This window comes from Pseudopipra pipra, chromosome 1 (assembly GCF_036250125.1).
Source record: "Pseudopipra pipra isolate bDixPip1 chromosome 1, bDixPip1.hap1, whole genome shotgun sequence".
Lineage (NCBI taxonomy): Eukaryota > Metazoa > Chordata > Aves > Passeriformes > Pipridae > Pseudopipra > Pseudopipra pipra.
The window spans coordinates 59,489,498-59,508,426 of NC_087549.1; the positions used below are offsets into that span (position 1 = coordinate 59,489,498).

Sequence of the window (18,929 nt, forward strand, 5' to 3'; positions counted from 1 at the left end):
TGTGTATGTCTCCAGTCAAAGTCTAGCTACATGAAAACTGCAGTTTCTTCCTGAGCAGCAGAGCATCCTTATAGTCAAATGTACTCTTGAAGGAAAAAAAATCAAGTTTTGCTTGCTCCCTACTCTTAAATTCAGTTCACCTGGTGTGAATGATGCCTGTGAAGTAAGCTCAAAGTGCAGAGCCAAATGCTGCATTTACTTGCATTTGTGCAGACAATAGCATTATGAGGACATAATCTGAAGGGAATGATGTTTCTCTGATATATACTTTCAACACACATTTTAGATCAGATCATCAATCATACCTCCAACTAAAGACCCAAATTTGACTTTCAGAATCTAAGATGATTTTGCGGTATTGACAGCCAGGAAGAATATATTTTAATTTGCAGACTGAACAAATTTCCATGACATCATGGAAGCACAATAAGTGGCTGACCTCATAATGACATTTTTCAGACTTAAACTGTACTTCTTATAGACTTTGAGCCCAGAAAAAGCCTTAAGCTCAGCGAGTGTGACCTTCTACCTAAAACAAACTGCATAGGTAGGTGTTTTTTTTCCAGTTGGCTCTGTACTGAGCCTCTTGCATCTGACTGAATTTTGTCATCTAGAAACACATTCAGGTTTGATCTGAAAATATCCAAAGTTGCAAAACCTGCTCCCCTTGTGTGAAAGATTAATTGCTGAAGAAATTGTGCTTTATTTCTCTGTTGAATTTGACTATAATTGTAGTAATTGCTTTTGGTTTTGTATAGGAATTCTCTAAGTTAACTTGTCCCTTAATCACACCTTTACTCCGTGTTAACTTACTCATGCCCCAAGCTCAAAGGCAATAAGCAAAACAGAAGGGGTATTTATTAAGTGTTTTGGAGTTTTCCCCCACTTAACTTCTATTTCTATTTATAATCACTTTGTGGCTGTTTGTTTAAATGTAGGCAGTAATGCAGGAAGTAGATATTCTAGAATTAGTTTCTCCGGTGTCATAAGGAGAACATTATATTGCTTGCTACTTCCTTGCTTGTCTAAAGTTGGCATGAGACGTTTTCGCTTATAGCATCATGCTAGAAGCTTACATTAAACCAATGGTCCACTAATCCCTAAATAATTTTCAGTGTCACAGCTTTTCATAGCATTCTTGCATTCTCATAGTTACTTGCATGCATTGTGCAAAGGTAGCAAAACCTAATATGTAATTGTATGTGTATGTGTTTTGATTGAACAGGCCTGGCTTCTGAAACTGTTCTGTATGATGACAGTGTCATCAATATTAATCATGCTGCCAATTACAGCGTCATCTGTAAATTTTATTAGCAGGGATTTTATATCTACTTTTGGCATGCATAACAAAAGTGAATCCTTCATACAATTATTGATGATTCTTTTGATAAATTAGAACATTTGAAATGAGGAAGAAAACGACCATCTCTTTTTGCATGGGGGGTTGGGACTGGGATAGGGCAAGGAGAGGCAGTGTATTAGCATTAAAAAAACCTACTTTGAGCAGAGATCGTACAGACCACAGTGCCCTGGGTATGAATCCAGGCTGCAAAGCAACAGGATCTACCCTCTAGGGAACCGTGTTGTCACTAAAATGGCTGAAGGAACTGACACGGAGGCCAGTTGGAAGAAGTACCATCTGCATCTAAGATTGACAGGCAGCCTTTAGGGTCTGTTGCTATCATTTCTAACTCCGGGAACATTAGGAATCCAGTTTCATCTTGTGCAGTCGATAGATTCCACACCCTTTCCTAGGCTCCATCTGCACTTCTGTGTCTGTGAAAATACTTTGTGTGTTCCTGCGGATATACAAACAGAGTCTACAGAATTGTTCAGTTACTTTATGTGGTCATTAAAAGAAGTACAATAGGGAAAAAACTGATGTTGAAAGGAAATGCGTGTCTTCAATTAAATTCATTCTAGCTTTTTAAAAAAGTGGATGTTTTCCATGGCCTTATTTCAGCAAGGTATTTGATGATGTACATAAATTTAACCTTGTGAGTCATTCTTTTGAAGTCAATGATGGAGGCTGCTTGTACTTAAGCTGCACAAATGCGTAAATACCTTGTTAAATCAGGGCCTATGATACTTAAAGCACAGTCTCCATCCTTACACCACTACAGATATGCTGTTTCTCAGACCAACTTCTCTTTTATGCCATCTGCTCCAAGAAGAAAGGAAAGGGGGAGGGAGGAAGCCCATGAACAATGGAGTGATTATTCTCAGTTACCGTGAAATAGATGAACTCCACCTGCTATTTCTGCCACTTAAACCTTGGCTGACACAGTGCAGCAGTGCACTGTGCACAGCAGACCTCTGCATCCCTCACGCTGCAGGCATACAGATCCAGAGGGCCCTTGAGCCAGGCCATTACAGAGCCCACTCTGCCTGCAGCAACGCAGAAGCCAGGAGTTCTAGCAAATGTTGCAGAGAGTTTTCAGCAGCAGATCAGTCCTATGGAAGATTGCCCTTTTTTGTTTGTTTGTTTTGCTTTTTTTCTTCTCTATTTAGTTAAAGGAGAAACTGAGGTCCTCTCTGAAGAGCTACTCAGAAGCTGAGCAGCTCAGCTCTGCACAGCACCTCTGGGGTCAGTGAGGACCACAGCACAGGTGGAAAGCTGAGGCACGTTTCCTGTTCTCCCCAAGTCTCTAGTAGCTTTGACACAATTTGCAGGTTTCTGTCTATGTGTCTTCTTTATTTCATTCTCTTCCTGTAGAAAGTAGAATTAATGGAAGTATTTAAGGCAGGAAACCTTACTTCCTTGGAATCAGAGAATTTTTTTTCTGCAAAAATCAGATTTTCTTTAAATTGTGAAGTCTGTTGTGAACTAAAGTGGGTTCTTTGGTTTTGTTCTCTTTTTTTTAGGTTTTTGTTGTTGTTGTTTTGGCGTTTGGTTTTGGAGTTTTTTATTTGTTTTGGTTTTGATTCTGGATTTAATTTTTGTGTTTGTTTTTAAGAAAAATACTCTGATTGAAAATTCATGCGTAGATCTAGATGCCAGCACTGGGTTTATACTTTAGTAGTTCTTCACTGTGCAGGGTTGTAAGTGGCTTTACAGATTCCTCAGAGGTAAACAAGACTGCAGTACATCACTTATTTCCCTTCAGAATTTCCAGTTATCTTGAATTTGCCTTTAAAAGTGTGCACTTTGGCTATTGTAATCTACTCCTTGTATCAGATGTAGTTGTAATGATCAATTATTTGAAATTGGGAATTTTCATTCCAATACATTGTAAATAGAAAAGTGGAGCTGTGGCCAAATTACAATTTGGGCATGCTAGTCTGCTGAATGGAGCTCAGACACAAGCAGTAATTATCAATCTTCCATCATTTTCAGTGCTGACGCACAAGTTTTTGCTGCTTCCCTACAGGGCTCTGCTACTTTTTAGCAGCCAGCATTGGACATCTGTCACACATACTGTATGTCATAACAAATAGATCATTACAGAAAAAAATGTAAGCTAAAAATGTAGAAAAGCAGAAAACATTACGATTATTATCCCTGGGTGTTGCTATAACACTATGAGAATAAATCCCAAATACATTTTTATTATTTTCTTTGTGAAACTGACTGCATTATAAAATCTCATTAAAGCATGTAAATGTAGTGTACTCTCTTTTATGGGCTACTACATATTTTCTGAGTGGCAATACATGCAAGTACATGAAAACATGGCAATACGTGTGGCCACCAGATTGTCAGGCATGCATTTTTATGACACTGTGGGTGGGTACTTCAGTCATCTTATCTTGGTATAGTTGAAAAGCATCAGCTGTGAGCAAATGTTCGATGCAGAAACAGCTGTGGTGGCAAAGACGTTGCTTTTCCCCAGCAACTCATTGCCACTCTCCACCAGAGGTCTTCAGGAGCAGCACAGGGAGATGTTTGCCAGCAGTGACACAGGCAAAACTAAGCTGGCACTGGGTACGTTGTAGTTGACCTTCTGAGTTCCCATGGAGCCATATGCTGCTAATTCTGGCAATAGTATTGTAAGTCACTTGATAATTGAGGTCTGTTGCAGAGAGCTAGCACTTGTATCCATGTGATTGTTCCCCAAGTCATTTAAAACCTAAATAAAAGGTAAAGTTTTTACTTTGAAAGGAGAAGAGCAAGGAAAAAGTAACCCAGGTGCGTGTTAGTAGTGAGAAGGCTGAGAAAATGTACTGCATTTCTTGTACATACATCCACATATATCTGTTATGTATGTGTTTTAATGTATAATAATCACTCCCATTTTATAATGTTAGTTTCAACACATTACACAATATATTTTTTGCTATTTTTTTATTATTTCTTGTGCAATACTCTACTGACCTGTTGCACTGAAGAGGTAAGCTGATACTTTAATTTTTAAGCTTGTGATCTGAACTGAGTGCCAGTGGTACATACAGATTATGTACTGTAATGTAGCTAGCTTGCATTAACTGGCAATAAGTTTATTTTAAATTCAGAAATATTGCTAAATCTTGAGTATGCTGGGTAGATTTTTTTGTTTGGCTTGTGTGTCTGAATTTTTGCTTAGTAGAAGTTGGGCAGAGTGACTGTCATTTTGAACGTTTTGATTGAATAAGCCTGTTTGTATAATGCAATTACCACAGGTTGAGGTATTTGTTTCTTTCCTGTAAAGAAAGTATTGCCCATTAGGTTGTTTACCACTACCCTACTGAATGCTAGTTTTCATAGAATTTAATGACAGCAAGAAACAAAGGCAGGCTAGAAGGGTTGTATTTTGGAAAGCAGTAATTCTGAAAACAACCTGAAAGGTCTCTGCATTTAAAGGAGTGTACTTGAGCATGTGGTGCTTCGAGGAGGATCCAAGAGCTCCAGAACTCCTGGCTCCAACTGGAGGACGCTGAGCACATGGAAAGTCATGACATCCATGTATTCAGCACTGGCGCAAAATCTAGTATTCAAAGCTTAAAGCAATCTTTACAACTGAAAAGAGTTTAGGAAGAATCTGATGATTCCTGGAAGTAAATTATAAGGAACTGGGTCTCTGTAGCTCATCTGTTAGAGTCCAGATATCAGGAGATTCTACAGCTGAGCAAAGTGTGTTGGACATGTAACACTGTTAGCTGGATGCAGGAGGGTGAGAAATATGACAGTTTGTAAAAGTGAGAGTGATCAGCTGTAGATTAATTTGCATAAGATTTCAAAGGATTCCTTGTTGCTTTCCATCAGATTTCGATGTGTCTCTGAAAACCATGTTTTAGTACCAGAAAGAGTTAACGGTTTGAGGAAAGAATCACTGGGAAAACATTTTATGAACTGTGCTGTTCATGAGGTCAAGCTGAATGTTCTGTATGACTTTGCATTTCTAAAAATCTATGGCTCTCCTTTTTTAGTATAATTACGTTATTACAGTTTTGATTTAAAGACAGTTTTCCAAGTTAGATGGCATTTTCTGTGAAAGAAATACCTGCAAACTTTTGGTGAATAACTGAGGTTAAGAATCTACAATGATATGTGTTGCTTCATTGAGAAGTTTGCTTTCGTCATAACTCCTTTTATTTCTGGAAGAAAGTATCTGGAGACTTCGCTGCTTTTCAATCAAAATACTGCAATTGCTGTGTACTTCTTGCAGGTTGCATAGCAGGTTATAAACTGTGCAGAAGACCTTCAGAGTGCTCTTGATATGAGAGTGAACTTGATTCATACTGACGAACAAGGAAAAAGTAGAAATCTTTTAAATCAGTCAGTCATATCACTGTGTTTGCTTTTCTGTTATAAACTGTGACGTCCATGGAGCTGCCATAAGTCCTTTACATTACATGCATTTCTCTGCAGGAAGATGATGTTTGTACCTAATGTCCTAGAGAAGACCTTTTGAAAAAGGTTTATTTCGTGCAAATAAGAGCCCTACAAGGTGCTAAATTTTTTAAAACTTAGTGGACTAGATAATTAACATTTTGCCTCATTTGCACCTCTGAAACCTTCCATTTCCATGTCTTGCAGTAAGCATCTTTCTGATAATGTCAGGCAATGCATAATGGAAGAGTGCTCTAATTTCAGTTTCTTATTAGTAAATAGGAAAAAAATAATAAAAATGGGTTACTTCCTGCTATATTTCATTTAGCTGTTGAATACAATGCTAACGTATTCTCATGGAGAGAACCCTCAGAAATATAGAAGCGTTTCTATTCTGCATGGGCAAATTTAGAATTAACAGATGTTTTGTGAATTTCTCTTATTTTATGATTTTTATCCAAAATGCCATGTAAAAGATGAGGATGGCAAATAGCTCTGGTATTGGGCAGCCACTGCTCTGCAGTTAGCTACTAAACTGAGCTGTTTACACAGGCTGCTTAAACCAGTGCTGCTGGCTGAGGGGAATGCAGAGCCCCTCTGCAGCGGGAAGGGATGCCCAAATCCCTACCCTCGTACAGCTTGTACTGCTTTCTAGTGAGACTGGCTGGCTTAGCCCTGCAAGATGGGAGAGAAGGAAGAGATGGTAGGGGAATAATAACCAGAGACAGCACTTACTATGGGGACCTTCAGGCTGACAATTCCCCACCTGGCACAGATTTGCTCCAAGACTCATCGTTCCACCCATGTTTTCCTGCTGCTGACTTTGAACTCCCACCTCTGCCTCCTGCAAAGTGCACATCTGTGCTCTGCCATCCCAGAACCCTGAACAGTGCTGCTGTTTACAGTGAGTCTGGTCAGTGCCACACTATATCTTCCCAAATGCAACTGAGAAAATGTCAGTTATACTACTTTGATGGGCAAAAGGGAGTTGTGAGAACTTTTGTCTCGTTTACCAGAAGCCTGAATTTACCAGTGTTCTGTAGACCAGACACTCTTTTTCTTGCTCTTGGCACGATGCCTTAACTGATTCATATATATAAGGGTAGGAGAGGGACGACACATTAAACAATGGTAACAGCTTCTCATGTTGACATAGTGTCTGGCCATTTTATGCAGCTCCTAACCTTCCACTTTATTCCACCCTCCCAGCAAAGTGAACCAATGCTGCTAAAAAGCAGGCAATGGTTTGGATGCATGTGGCATTAGGCTTCCTTGTCACTCTGTGGATGATACCTGTGCAAGCACAGTCACCACTGAAACCTCAAATAAATTGTTTTGTTCTCATCCTTGGAGTAAGGAAGTTTGCTTTAGGCCCTGTTGTGGAAAAACCGTGAGGCTTATTGTGCTAGTGCCACTGGAGTTGTCAATTGGAAGCTATTATTCACTGTTATAATACCTGCTGCTGCATTTCGAGAATTGCAGCCAGGGGGGGTGACCCTTTCCCTTTGGTCAACATGGGCAAGACAACACCTGGAGTGCTGCTCCAGTTTTGGGCTCCCTAGTACAAGAGAGACATGGACATAGTAGAGAGAGTCCAGCAAAGGGGCACTAAGATGATGAAGGCATTGGAGCATCTCAAATAAGGAGAGACTGAGAGAGCTGGGACTGGTCAGCCTGGAGATAGGACTTAGGGGATGTCATTAATGTACACAAATATCTGAAGGGAGGGTGTAAAGAAGAGGAAGCCAGACTCTCTTTTTCAGTGGTGCCTAGTGACAGGGCAAGAGGCAGTGGACAGAAACAGAATGATAGGAATTATTCTGTCTGAAAACCAAGAAACACTATACCACAGTGAGGGTGATGGACCACTGGCACAGGTAGCCCAGGGAGCCTGGAAGATATCCCTAGAGACATTCAGAAGATGCCTGGAAGATATCCCTAGAGGCATTCAGAAGATGCCTGAAAATGGTCCTGGGCAACTGGCCCTGGGTGGTCCTTCTTGAGCAGAGGGGTTGGATCAGACAACCTCCAGAGGTCCCATAGAACCTTAACCATTTTGTGATTCTCTGACTTATGTACCATTTTACAATCAATAAGACATTTCCAGTTTATATTTGAATATACAGCAACCTTTAATGTATTGAGAGCAGCAAAAGACAGAGAGGTAACTGGTTGGTAGGAATGGATTTCTAATGGCAACATGAAATGTGCAATTAGAACAGCAATGTGAACACATCACTGTGCAATGAACATTAGAGATAAAAGCCCTTTTTTATCTTCATCCAAAAGAGGTTTTCTGTTCGTCTTAAGCAGTAGCTTAAGCAGTAGCTTCTCAGGAGAAGCTTGCCATCTGTCTCCCTTATTTCACAGTGTTGTCCTTTACAGAAATGTGGGAGCTCTCCTGGATGTGTGCAGGGGAAAGTAGGCCTATGCCCTTACCGGTATATCAGTCTGTGATGGATTAAGTCATACAGGCTTGTTGCATAGGAAGTATGGGCTGAGATTTTCAGCTCCTCATATTTCCTGTTCATCTGCAATGTACCTTAGTTCCATCTCCTCTTTCACCATGCATAGCACTGACAGGACACTGAAAACTATACAGGCCTCCCTCTTCCCTTTAATAGAATTGTTGTGGGGTTTGCATCGAATCTCAAACCTTTTTTCACATCTAATAAGAAGACTTACTGCAAGACATGAAATAAATGGAACCTTTTTGTTGTGTTTCTCTGCATCAGAATTGAATATAAACCCATCGACTATAGCTTTAGACTAATTAAGTCTCTCTAATAAGTTCCCTTCCTGTTATTGCAGAGCATGGACAAATTGACAGAAATATATACATTTGATTTTCAAAATGGATTATGAGGATGAAAGTGTGCTTACATTAAGCAGTGATAATAGTAATTTAACTTGGAGACCTCTGGTTTAGCCTTACTGAAATACAGACTAGTCTCCTAAAAGCTGCTTTTATTTGTTTGTGGTTGTAATTTAGACTGGAACTCAAAAAACAGAAGGACTTTTCTCAAACGATTTCTTTTGGGCTGGGCTTTAACTTCCAAATTTCAGAACAAAGGAAATTTGTATTTCAAAGTTTATAAACACCTGGAAGTGAATCTTATAATACAAGGCCTGTCAAATGCTGAACTAACATCACTATTTCAACACTATAATGTTTTAGTTAGATGCTTATCATGAATAGCTTTAATGAAAATACAGTACTGTTTAAAATCACAGACTTCTGTGTTTACTCTTATGAGATGAAGTGATGTAACTACACACTTAAACAGTGTTGGTGGAGGTGTTTTGTGTCAAACATATAATAACATACTTGTACAGTACATGGGCTCAAGAAGACTTCTAATAAAACAGACATTCAAAGCACACTGAATAATTAAAAAACATTTTATATGCAGTACTTTTGTCATGTCATATTTAAAGGTATTACTTGGCTTCAAAAGTGCTTGAATTTGCCAGTTGTTACCTTCATGGTTTACTTTATGATTGCAACTGCTGCCTTGCAACCTAATATGAGGGGGCATTTGTAATGCCTTGTGATCTCAAATTCCTTATTTCTGATTAAACCTTTCTGACTTTGCCACATGGAAAAACATGGGTTTAAAATTTTTATATCAGTATGTTGGTGTGTTTAGTCACAGATTTTTACTGATGACTGAATAAAAGAGACTTTGGGATTTCTCTGTTTAAAGTGATTGGAGCAAATTCCAAATCAAAGGAGATAGAACCGGCCTTTTATGACTTGAACAGGCTGGGTTTTCTTCAAAACTCTTACATAGGTTTCAACAGATCCTTTATATGTTTCACAGAAATATTTCAAAGTAAAAACTTTTATATCCTCCCTTAACATAGTATGAGACTTGAACACTGATATTTTATTTCAGATTCATATGCTCTGCTTTAATCTACTGCCCTTTAAAGTATAACCCATGATAGAAGGTTACCAGGTTGTCTTCTGCTTTCATTGCAGTGTACACTATCCTTTTTTTTTCCTTTTTTTAAATACATATTTCATTTTAACAACATTTATGAGCATTGTAATTTTTTTAGGGCTGAATCCTTAAAGATGCTGAGGACCAATATTTTCTATATTTTTCAGTGATAAGTGTCTTCTCTGACATTCTCAGGAGTCTGATCATTATACCAGTATATAGCAGATGGACATGACAGAGGGTGAGCTTTGGCAGCACCGTAAGGCAGATACCAACTTTACTATGACCATTTCCGAGGGAGAGACAAGCGCTCCAGCAGAACTTCAAGCTGCTACTTCCAGTTTATTTTGGGGGTCCTTTTTTTAGTTGCCTGTTACTGTGGTATTGCTAATAGTGACAGATAAACAATCAGTTTAATCAGCCCAAAACACTACACTTGTCTCATTTGAATATTTGTGAAGTATTATGCATTTATGTAGTTCACATGAGTGTTTGTACTTTTTTTAGTTAAACTGAATTATTGTTCTTAGTTTGGCAATAATAATAGTATATGGTACTAAGAAAGTCTAAAAAAAAAATAAATAAAACTCCAAAACAATGGCATGCATATACAGGCCATTCTTTTGATTAAAGAATAAATATAATGGCTATTTCTGATCGAAATAAATGAAGCAGCGTTATATTTTATATAGGATTCATCACAAAGTTTGAATAAGTAGGAAATTCTAATGCAAAATAATTTTGTAATGAGACTGCAACATTTTAAAGACTGGAAATTAAAAATTACTCCCATATGGATCTCTTCATGAAGAAAAGAAATGTGAAATCTTTTTCTATTCCCTTTTTTTTAGAAATATCATTAGAAATATTTCTTTGAAATGCATTAAACTAATTGTCTACGTATTCTGACTTCTATGCATGAAAACTCCACTGCTTTCACAAAAACTGTATTTAAGATGTATCAGAATCCATGTGTATTTTCAAAGAGATATAAACTTGAACAACTCAATTCTTTTTCCTAGGAAGAGTTCATAGCGTGACATGAGGGTTGGTGGAACATACTTAGAAAAATCATTCACAGCAACTCCTGTGGAATCTAGGAATTGTGTAGGAAAGGTTCATGTGAGCTCTGTTGGGACTGTTATAGGCATTTGTGTATTTCAGTTTTGCTAAGTTAAAGACTTTTGTTTAATTTCATCCCTGACTACCATGAGAAAAATAGAAATTTTAAGACTTTTGTAAATGTAAAAAAATCAAACATTTTTTAGTACTTCTGGTTCAGATGTAATGTTCAGTTAACCTGAAACAATTTTGGGAGCTTTCATGAAAAGGACAATATTTATGCAAGAGGATGCAAATATTGTGCAGATAATGAAGAATGACTATTAAGAACTGATTTTCTGTTATAACACTAGCTTTTATTTGAACCACTAGTAGGAAATAAATTATACTATGTTTTTCTTTTTTTTCATTGCTTTTTAGGTCTAACTGTGCAGAAAATATCCGTAAACACATCTTGCATACAGGAAAGCATGAAGGAGTAAAAATGTATAACTGTCCTAAATGTGACTATGGAACCAATATCCCTGTGGAGTTTCGTAACCACTTGAAAGAACTACACCCAGACATTGAAAATCCTGATCTGGCATACTTGCATGCTGGTAAGGTCATTCCTCTCTTTGCTTACAAATTCTTGTCTTTTCTATATGTGCATGTTTAAATGATTGTAATAAGAAAATGAGAAGTTATGTTATTATCATTTATTCTGTTATTATCATTTATTCTGAAGAAGAACAGGATTTAAAATGGGCTTAATCCTCTTCAAGTTTTCACTAGGGTTGAAGGTTATGTATTAAGCACTGAAATCCATTCATGTTTCACAAGCAAAGCTTGCAGTTCAATAAATAAACATCAGAAGTGCATGCTATTTAGATGCTTCCTTTTGAAATGTAGTTGAACTTTTATAAAAAAATATTTTTTTAACATTTGTATTAAGTCCCTCTAGTCACACTGTTCCCCCAAGAACAGAAAAACAAAATTCCACAGGAAATACAGTGACAAATTAATGTACTTTAAACATTCTTAGATTTTATTACAAAAAAGTAGACAGTGTTTGGCATTAAAGATAGAACAGCAGAGATCAATCAATAACTTAGATATATGTTTTCAGGCATTGCATTAGAGAGCACACACAGAAGTCACTGGAGGAATGCAAAACAAAACTATTGCTTTGGAAAAAGGAATTCAAAGAAGAAAATTGGAGTGTTTTCTGTTTAGGAACGAGGTTTTTCATTGGTTTGGGTTTTTTTACAGGTTCTACAGTTCTGAGTAGAAGGCAGAAGTTTAATGGAAACATACAGTTAGGAGAAAAATAAGAGTTCAATGGCGGGAGCTTAGAAGAAATAATACAAAATTAGGCTGCAGCTTGAATGAAATGTGATCTTAACTCGGGAGAAGCAGATAACTTAGACATCACTGGGTGGGAAGACAAGTCAGAGCAGTGGGAAAAAAGAACAGATGGTGAGAAGAAGGAGTTGGGGAATCCAGAGGAGGAAGAAGCTATGTGGGCCAAATTCTTCCTGAGATGCAAATTAATCTTCCACTGAATTACTACTATTAGTATTCCTGTGTCAGATTTTAATCTTCTTCTGTAAGGAATTGATCTCAGTTTTTGAAACCCTCATACCCATAGAAAACACAACGTGAAGAGCTTTCGTTCAGTTCTGTGCAGCGTGTACAAACTAGTTATTTTAAAACCTCTCCGTCTTTTCAAAATGACTGCTTGCTTTCCTGACTAGAGACAGTGTATTATTTGTACCATATATTTCTATTTGCCAAGTATTCCACTTCATTTTGGAACCAATCATCATGTCATGTCAGCATATGGTGGATAATATCTGGATGTGCAAACAAAATGCCAGTTGGCGGAATACCAATTTCAAAATAGGTCAGAAAACTGATCACATTTCACCATAGTTCTCACTGAAGCATATTCAACTCAGAAGCTTAAATGCAGACACTCTTGGATTTTTTACTACAATAATCCCACTTAATATGAAAAAATCAAATGCTTTCAGTAGACGGATAGACAGGCATAATACAGAGAGCTATAATACTGGTAGAATCACTAACATCCCAAAATTACAAATGTTTGTGTACGTTTTCATGTTATTTGTTCAAGACCATATCTGGGTAAATTAATTGTTCATTGCAGCATGCTGCGGTTAAAACTATTCAACTTGTTTGTCTTGGCAACATAGGAAAATAGTCATCAATGTGTTGTGTACTAATGGTATCTCATTTCTATACATTCATTTTTATGCTGTAGAAATCCCCTTGCACTAAATAGGGTACTGTAGAAATATATTAGCGCTAGCAAGAACTGATTGTCACCTAATTATTGCCAGGCTAGTCTAGAATTGGTATACAATAAAAGTGTTGAAATATTGTTTGCATAATACCGTTGCTAAAATAAATGCTGTATTTTCCTTTCAAGAAGAAACACAAGTAAAGAGGAACCTAGGTGATAACTGTGTATTCATATCAGACTTAAATTAAATGGAATTTCTTCTTTTCAATCCATTTCTGACTGCTGGACATCTGAGAGTTAAAAGTTTTAGAGAAGAATTTTAGAGGAATGAAGGACAACTCCTGTGCCCTGGCTAACATCCCTTATAAAAATGAGATTTGTTCTGTGACTGGTTCACGGTTACTGATGACTTATTGGTCATTGGCTGCACCCACAGAGAATCTACAACACGACATACAACCCTTTAGGATGATAGGAGTGTGAAAGTGTCATACAAGATTGATTTTTTTAACTTAAACATATTTGTCTGTCTTTTGTGTTCTAATACTGCTTTGTAACAGGAAAGCCAAACCTTTTGCTACTTTTAGCAGATAGAAATAAAGTCTGATCGCTGGTAAAGAGACAGACAACAACTCCAGCTACTTTGCAGGACAGTCAGAAACTCGTCACCAGGAATGGAGCTGTGGGATACCTTTAGAATGTGACTGGGAGTAAAAGTCAAGTCTGTTTCTCATCTATGACATTAAGATTGACAATTGGACTTCTAATTCAAAGTTAATGCTCTTTATAATATAATGCTGTAATATTAGGTATTATTTAGCTTTCTTTGGCAGGCACTATATGCATTTATGGGTTCAGTGGTAGTAAGGAGCTTGAAGAAGCTGCATTTCTAAGGGAGAGGCTGTGGAAGGTGGGAGGCAAAACAAGTTGGCTTCTACATGAGTAAGGATGATACTGTAATTGAAAGGTGTTTCAGAACTTCTGCTCTGCGTCTTTCAGACTCTATATAATGTGAGAAATTGATATATGGAAATGCCACAAAACCAGGTCTTCAGACTTTCTTTCCTCTTTTTGCTATAGGTTCTCTTTGTCATAGAGTTGTAACAATACAACTATATTCCTTATAAACCTTATATGTTTTAAAACAATAACAGTCTAGATTATACTTTTGTCTTTAACTTTTAAACTGTGCTGCATTTGAACAAGAGGACTTTACTGCATACAAGCCTACAGAAATATATGCGTCTGCACATAAAACTGTAGATTGAGTTTGCTAGATCATGCTTCAAAAACCAGTTTATGCATTTAAGCTCTAATTTTTTATACAAATCATCAAATCTGTTTTTTAAAGTGTCATTGTGTGTCATTCTGTAAGAGCTTTGTGCCTATTTCTTCATATTCTCTGACCTATTTTCTCAAGGACTGTGTTAAAATTGAAATTTTATTTGAAAAAAAGCCAGAAATCCAGAAGCTGTTAATCCATTCTCCCCAGTGTTACTTTATTTTCTTTTTACAATCACATTTAAAATGATGATAGATCTTATTGCTGTTCTAAGAACAGAAGTGGGCTTACTAGCAAGCTCAGGAATCTTGCAGTTAATGTTTTAGTCATAGAAATTTGGTTCCAGTTGAAGCTGTTCATGTATATTCTTGTTATCGAAGTGCAAATCTGAAAATATGTCATTACAAATAGAAAATGAATACAATAAAAGAGTGAATTGTCATATCATGTTGGTGACTATCAATTTAGCGATTTTTCTAAAAATGAGATTATTTGATAACAAAAAAATTCTGAGTTGCTCACTGCGGGCTTGTCTGTATTGCAAGTCTCAAAGCAAGCTGAAGAAATCTTTTGGTTGATTCTTGTATGTATTGAGTTTCCAAAAGTCTTGGATATGTTTTTTCTTCCAACTGATGCTACATTGCAATACTGAGTTGAACTGAGCCTGAATACTTTGACAAGTGGTACAGGGGAAGAGCCCGTACCTGCGGTAGAACTCGCCAGGGCTCAGTTCTCGAGCTGTCTTTCTCAGTGCTTTGTCTGCATTGGAGCAGCATCACTCGGTAGTGATAATTTCAGTTTGGACTAAATGTTCATCATTTAGGAGCTCTTCTCTTATAAACATTATGATACTATTATGATGCATTATTTATGTCTGAACAGTGTAATATCTATGGCTGAACATCTCCATTATTACAATAGCTGCAGAGCCCACGGCACCTCACAGTGTGCATAGTGGTCTTCTGTGGATACTAAACTAGTCATAAGGCAAAAACCTCTTCAGAGAGAAGAGGAACAGTTTGCTCATTATTGGTTTTGTGATAATGTTGAAAGTTATGTGATGATACTGGGTTTTTTTTCAATATTGTTATTTCCATGCTGCACTGTAAAAAGTGAAGATGATCTCCAAGAATGAACACTACTCTAGGAAATCAGAATAATCCAGTTTTTCAATGAGCAAAAGATGTAATGGTCTTGCTTTTTGTCTGGGTTTCCTCATGTGCAAAACAGGTGCAATGCCTATGCAGTTTGAATCACAATGGTCTTGTTTGAAAATGGCTTCACAACAGTCAACCATGTGATAAGGGAACTGCTTAAGACATTGAACAGAAATTTGGTGATGTTTAATTTAGAAGTAGCAGTCATATAAAGTCTTTCTTGGAAGTCTTAAAAAAAAGATCAGTGAAGGCAGATCAATTCATTGTACTCCTTGGCAAGTTTTTGGTTGGTTGGTTTTTTTTTGATAGTGATACTATGCTTGCAAAGCACTCAAATTATCCTGCGTGCTCTGGGAGAGTCTGCCACCCAGGGCCTTGTGAGTAGGGGTGGAGGATTGCTTACTCTTATGGATCCTGGCAGAACTAAAAGAGTAAGCTGCTTCCCTGTGCTGCACAGACATGTTTTGGAGAATGCTTGGAAGTACAGTTTTGTGTGCCTGTGCCTCCATGAAAATTATATGTGCCTCTGGGGTTGGGCATCCACAGAACAAAGATCGTGACGACTGTGTTTTGGCAGTTGGCTGCCTACGTGGTGATTGAACGCTTAGTGTTCTTGAAGAATTACATAATTCATGACCAAATGATAGATAGGTACTTGATTATAGTGTATGAGTTGCTTCACAGAGAGAAAATATCAGACATGAGCTACTCTTAGTCTAGCTGAGAAAAGCCTAAGTAAAATCAATTACTGAAAGCGTAGTCAGACAAATTGAAATGAGAAACAAGGTGCAAACACTTAAATATGAGGTCAATTGAGCTCTGGCAGCAACTAGCAGAAGAAATTATTCCTGTTCTGTTCCTTTGAGCCTTGAGAAGACTGGATGTCTTTCTGGAAAATTGGTTTTAGGAGGGCCCAATGTTGCTAGGTTCACTGCAAAACTTGTGGGGCTTTGATATACCAGAAGTCAAACTATCATCTGCTGGTTCTTTCTGCTCTTAAATCTTCAAATAGTTTTAATTTACAGCCTCTTGGTAAGGGCTGTGTTTGTGAATCTAAAGTGTTTGGGTGTTGTGATAGCAATGGAGTAGCTGAGGAAAGCCCCCAAAGTGTTCTTTCTCAGAGAGACAACATTCCCGTCGTCAGTGCTAAAATCTTATTCTCTTTGAGACTGAGTGGTAATACACTTGTCTAAACTGTTTCTTTATGGTATGTCATTAAACCCTTAATAAAATACGTTGGAACGTACATTTATTTATTTGTTTAACGTGTTTGAAGAATCGTTATGAAATTCTGATCTTTTGCCTGGAAGTTCCAGTACTGTGTTATTGGCTTCTGAAATCTGAAATCAATGAAAAGGCAGTTCAATTAATCATCTGTTCACTAAACTGGGCCCATATCTTACATCTTTCTTTTTTAGATTAGGGAAACAGAGTTAGGGGATGTTTTTGTTCTTTCCAGAGAGCAGTGAGAATGAGAAAAATTTACTTTAAGTAAATTTAGTCTCTTTTATATGTGCTTGAAAAGTATTTTTGCAAACTTTAATCGCACTTTTCAAGAGGCCACATGTTTCTCATTCAGTTTCTTTAGCTTTTGAGAAACAGGGCTGTACTAGCAACCTGCAGCATGATTACATCATCAACAAGGGACAAAATTGCGATCCTATCAGTTGTAACAGTTGCAATATTCATGAATGGAATTCTGAAAGTTCAAATAGTTAATCCCAAATAAAATTGTGATCTTTATCCCACTTGACAGCTACATTTATCAAATTATTAAGAGGAAAAATTGATTGCTAAAAGTTATGGTGTGATCTATTATGTGATTTTATCAAAGTATAACTGTATTACCAAGTGGAAACTGCAGACTTATTCAGAATGTGAATTGGACACACAGAATCTGATAATACAGCAATTATACTAGTATCCTAGTGCTTTTCTACTTTTAAATGTTTCTCTTTTTTTCTAATCCTTTCTTTTGCATCTTCTCATTCTTTAGTAGGAAATATAGAGTTGAAAAAAAATATGAAAAATTAAATAATGAAAGCCTGTTTGCTCTTATGCTCTCTGAATTTATCAAACTACAAAAATATAAAATCAGTAAATGTTATTTATCAAGGAAGGAATGGAAATACAAGTCAGTTGAGTACTTATGCAAACTTGTAATTCATACCTGATGTAAAGCTTCCAAATAAAGGATATACAGTTTTGTGTGCAAGCATATTTAACACTTTTCTTGGAATAGTTAATGTTCTTAGTCTTTATCACTGTTTAAATAAAACACTTTAAATGCTGTCATTTGAAACAATATTAAAATTGTCATTGCTAGATATAGGCAAATCAGGTGCAAGCTTTTACAGCAGCAATATTGCTTGGGTTTCTAGTCAGATAAAACATTATTTTTGATGGCTGGTATACTTTAAAAAAGAAAAAGGCAGCAGCAGCTCTGCTTCAAATAGGTTTGCTCTTGTCATAGCTATTAGTGCCAGTCTTTCAATAGCATGTCAAGTTGATTGGCAGACACTCCCTTTCCTCTTTTGTGAAGAATAATAATTTTAGTGTGTGCTTGAAATAAAAACCTAGTATAAATGATTTTCTGTTTGTAAAGGAAAAAGCCAGGTTCCTTATAACGTATGTAGATTACGTATTATTGTGTTTCAGGAAAAATTAATCTACGTTTTAAAAAAACCTAAATAATTTGTTTATTTTTATAGCTGTCTTCTATTAGAAAGCATTGTATGCCTAGCAGAGATTCCATAGCCAGTATTTTTATCTGGGTGGTCATGGCATCAGAGTTGGTGCTTTCCAGGTAGCAAGTGATGTAGAAAAAAAATTGGGGTCATGAAAGTATTTTTTCTTTTTTTTTTTTTTCTAGTATGTAGCTTTTTCTGCTGCTGTTGAAGAGCATAGGGACTCCTTTTATAGTTCCTTAGTTGCTTTTCCTGACCAATCAGCATATATTGCTGCTGAATGACATTAAAGAAGGTGTTGAAATATTTTGATGCAAATATTACGTCATCTAATATTCAAAGCACACCACTATTAATATTGGTTACATCCTTTAAGTGAGTGGTATTCTCAGCTAAGAATGAAATCCCTGAATCTCACTAAAGAAAAAAGTTTTAAATGAAAAGGAAAATATTGCCTAGACCAAAGTCTGGAACACCTCTTAGTACCTCTGATTAGTAGAAGTATAAGGGGTGTCATGCTTTGTGCCATTCTTCCATCAGCGAGTCGGCAATAAGGTGCAGGGCTATCTCACAAGGGGTTTTCATATTGTGTGTAGCACCAATAACAGGTAGTCACAATCCTGCATTCTGTTTAATGCCTTTCTGTCCACAGCCCCCTGCGCTGGTGATTCCCTAACAGTTGTCACTTCTTTCTGAAGAACTATCAGTATGTAACAAGGTGACTATTTTTTTGTGGTGTGAGCTTTTACTCCTGAGCAGCTTGAATCTCTTGCCCAGGTCTAAACATTTACTCTGGG

At 37.0% G+C, this 18,929-nt stretch overlaps 1 protein-coding gene across 1 annotated transcript in view; it reads left to right on the top strand.

The window, feature by feature from the left end:
* The window catches only part of ZNF407 (zinc finger protein 407), a 335,031-nt gene that overhangs the window by 224,716 nt on the left and 91,386 nt on the right, over nucleotides 1-18,929 (top strand). Inside the window, 1 exon segment of the mRNA XM_064658176.1 lies at nucleotides 11,179-11,357. Coding sequence (XP_064514246.1) covers nucleotides 11,179-11,357 — 179 coding nt within the window.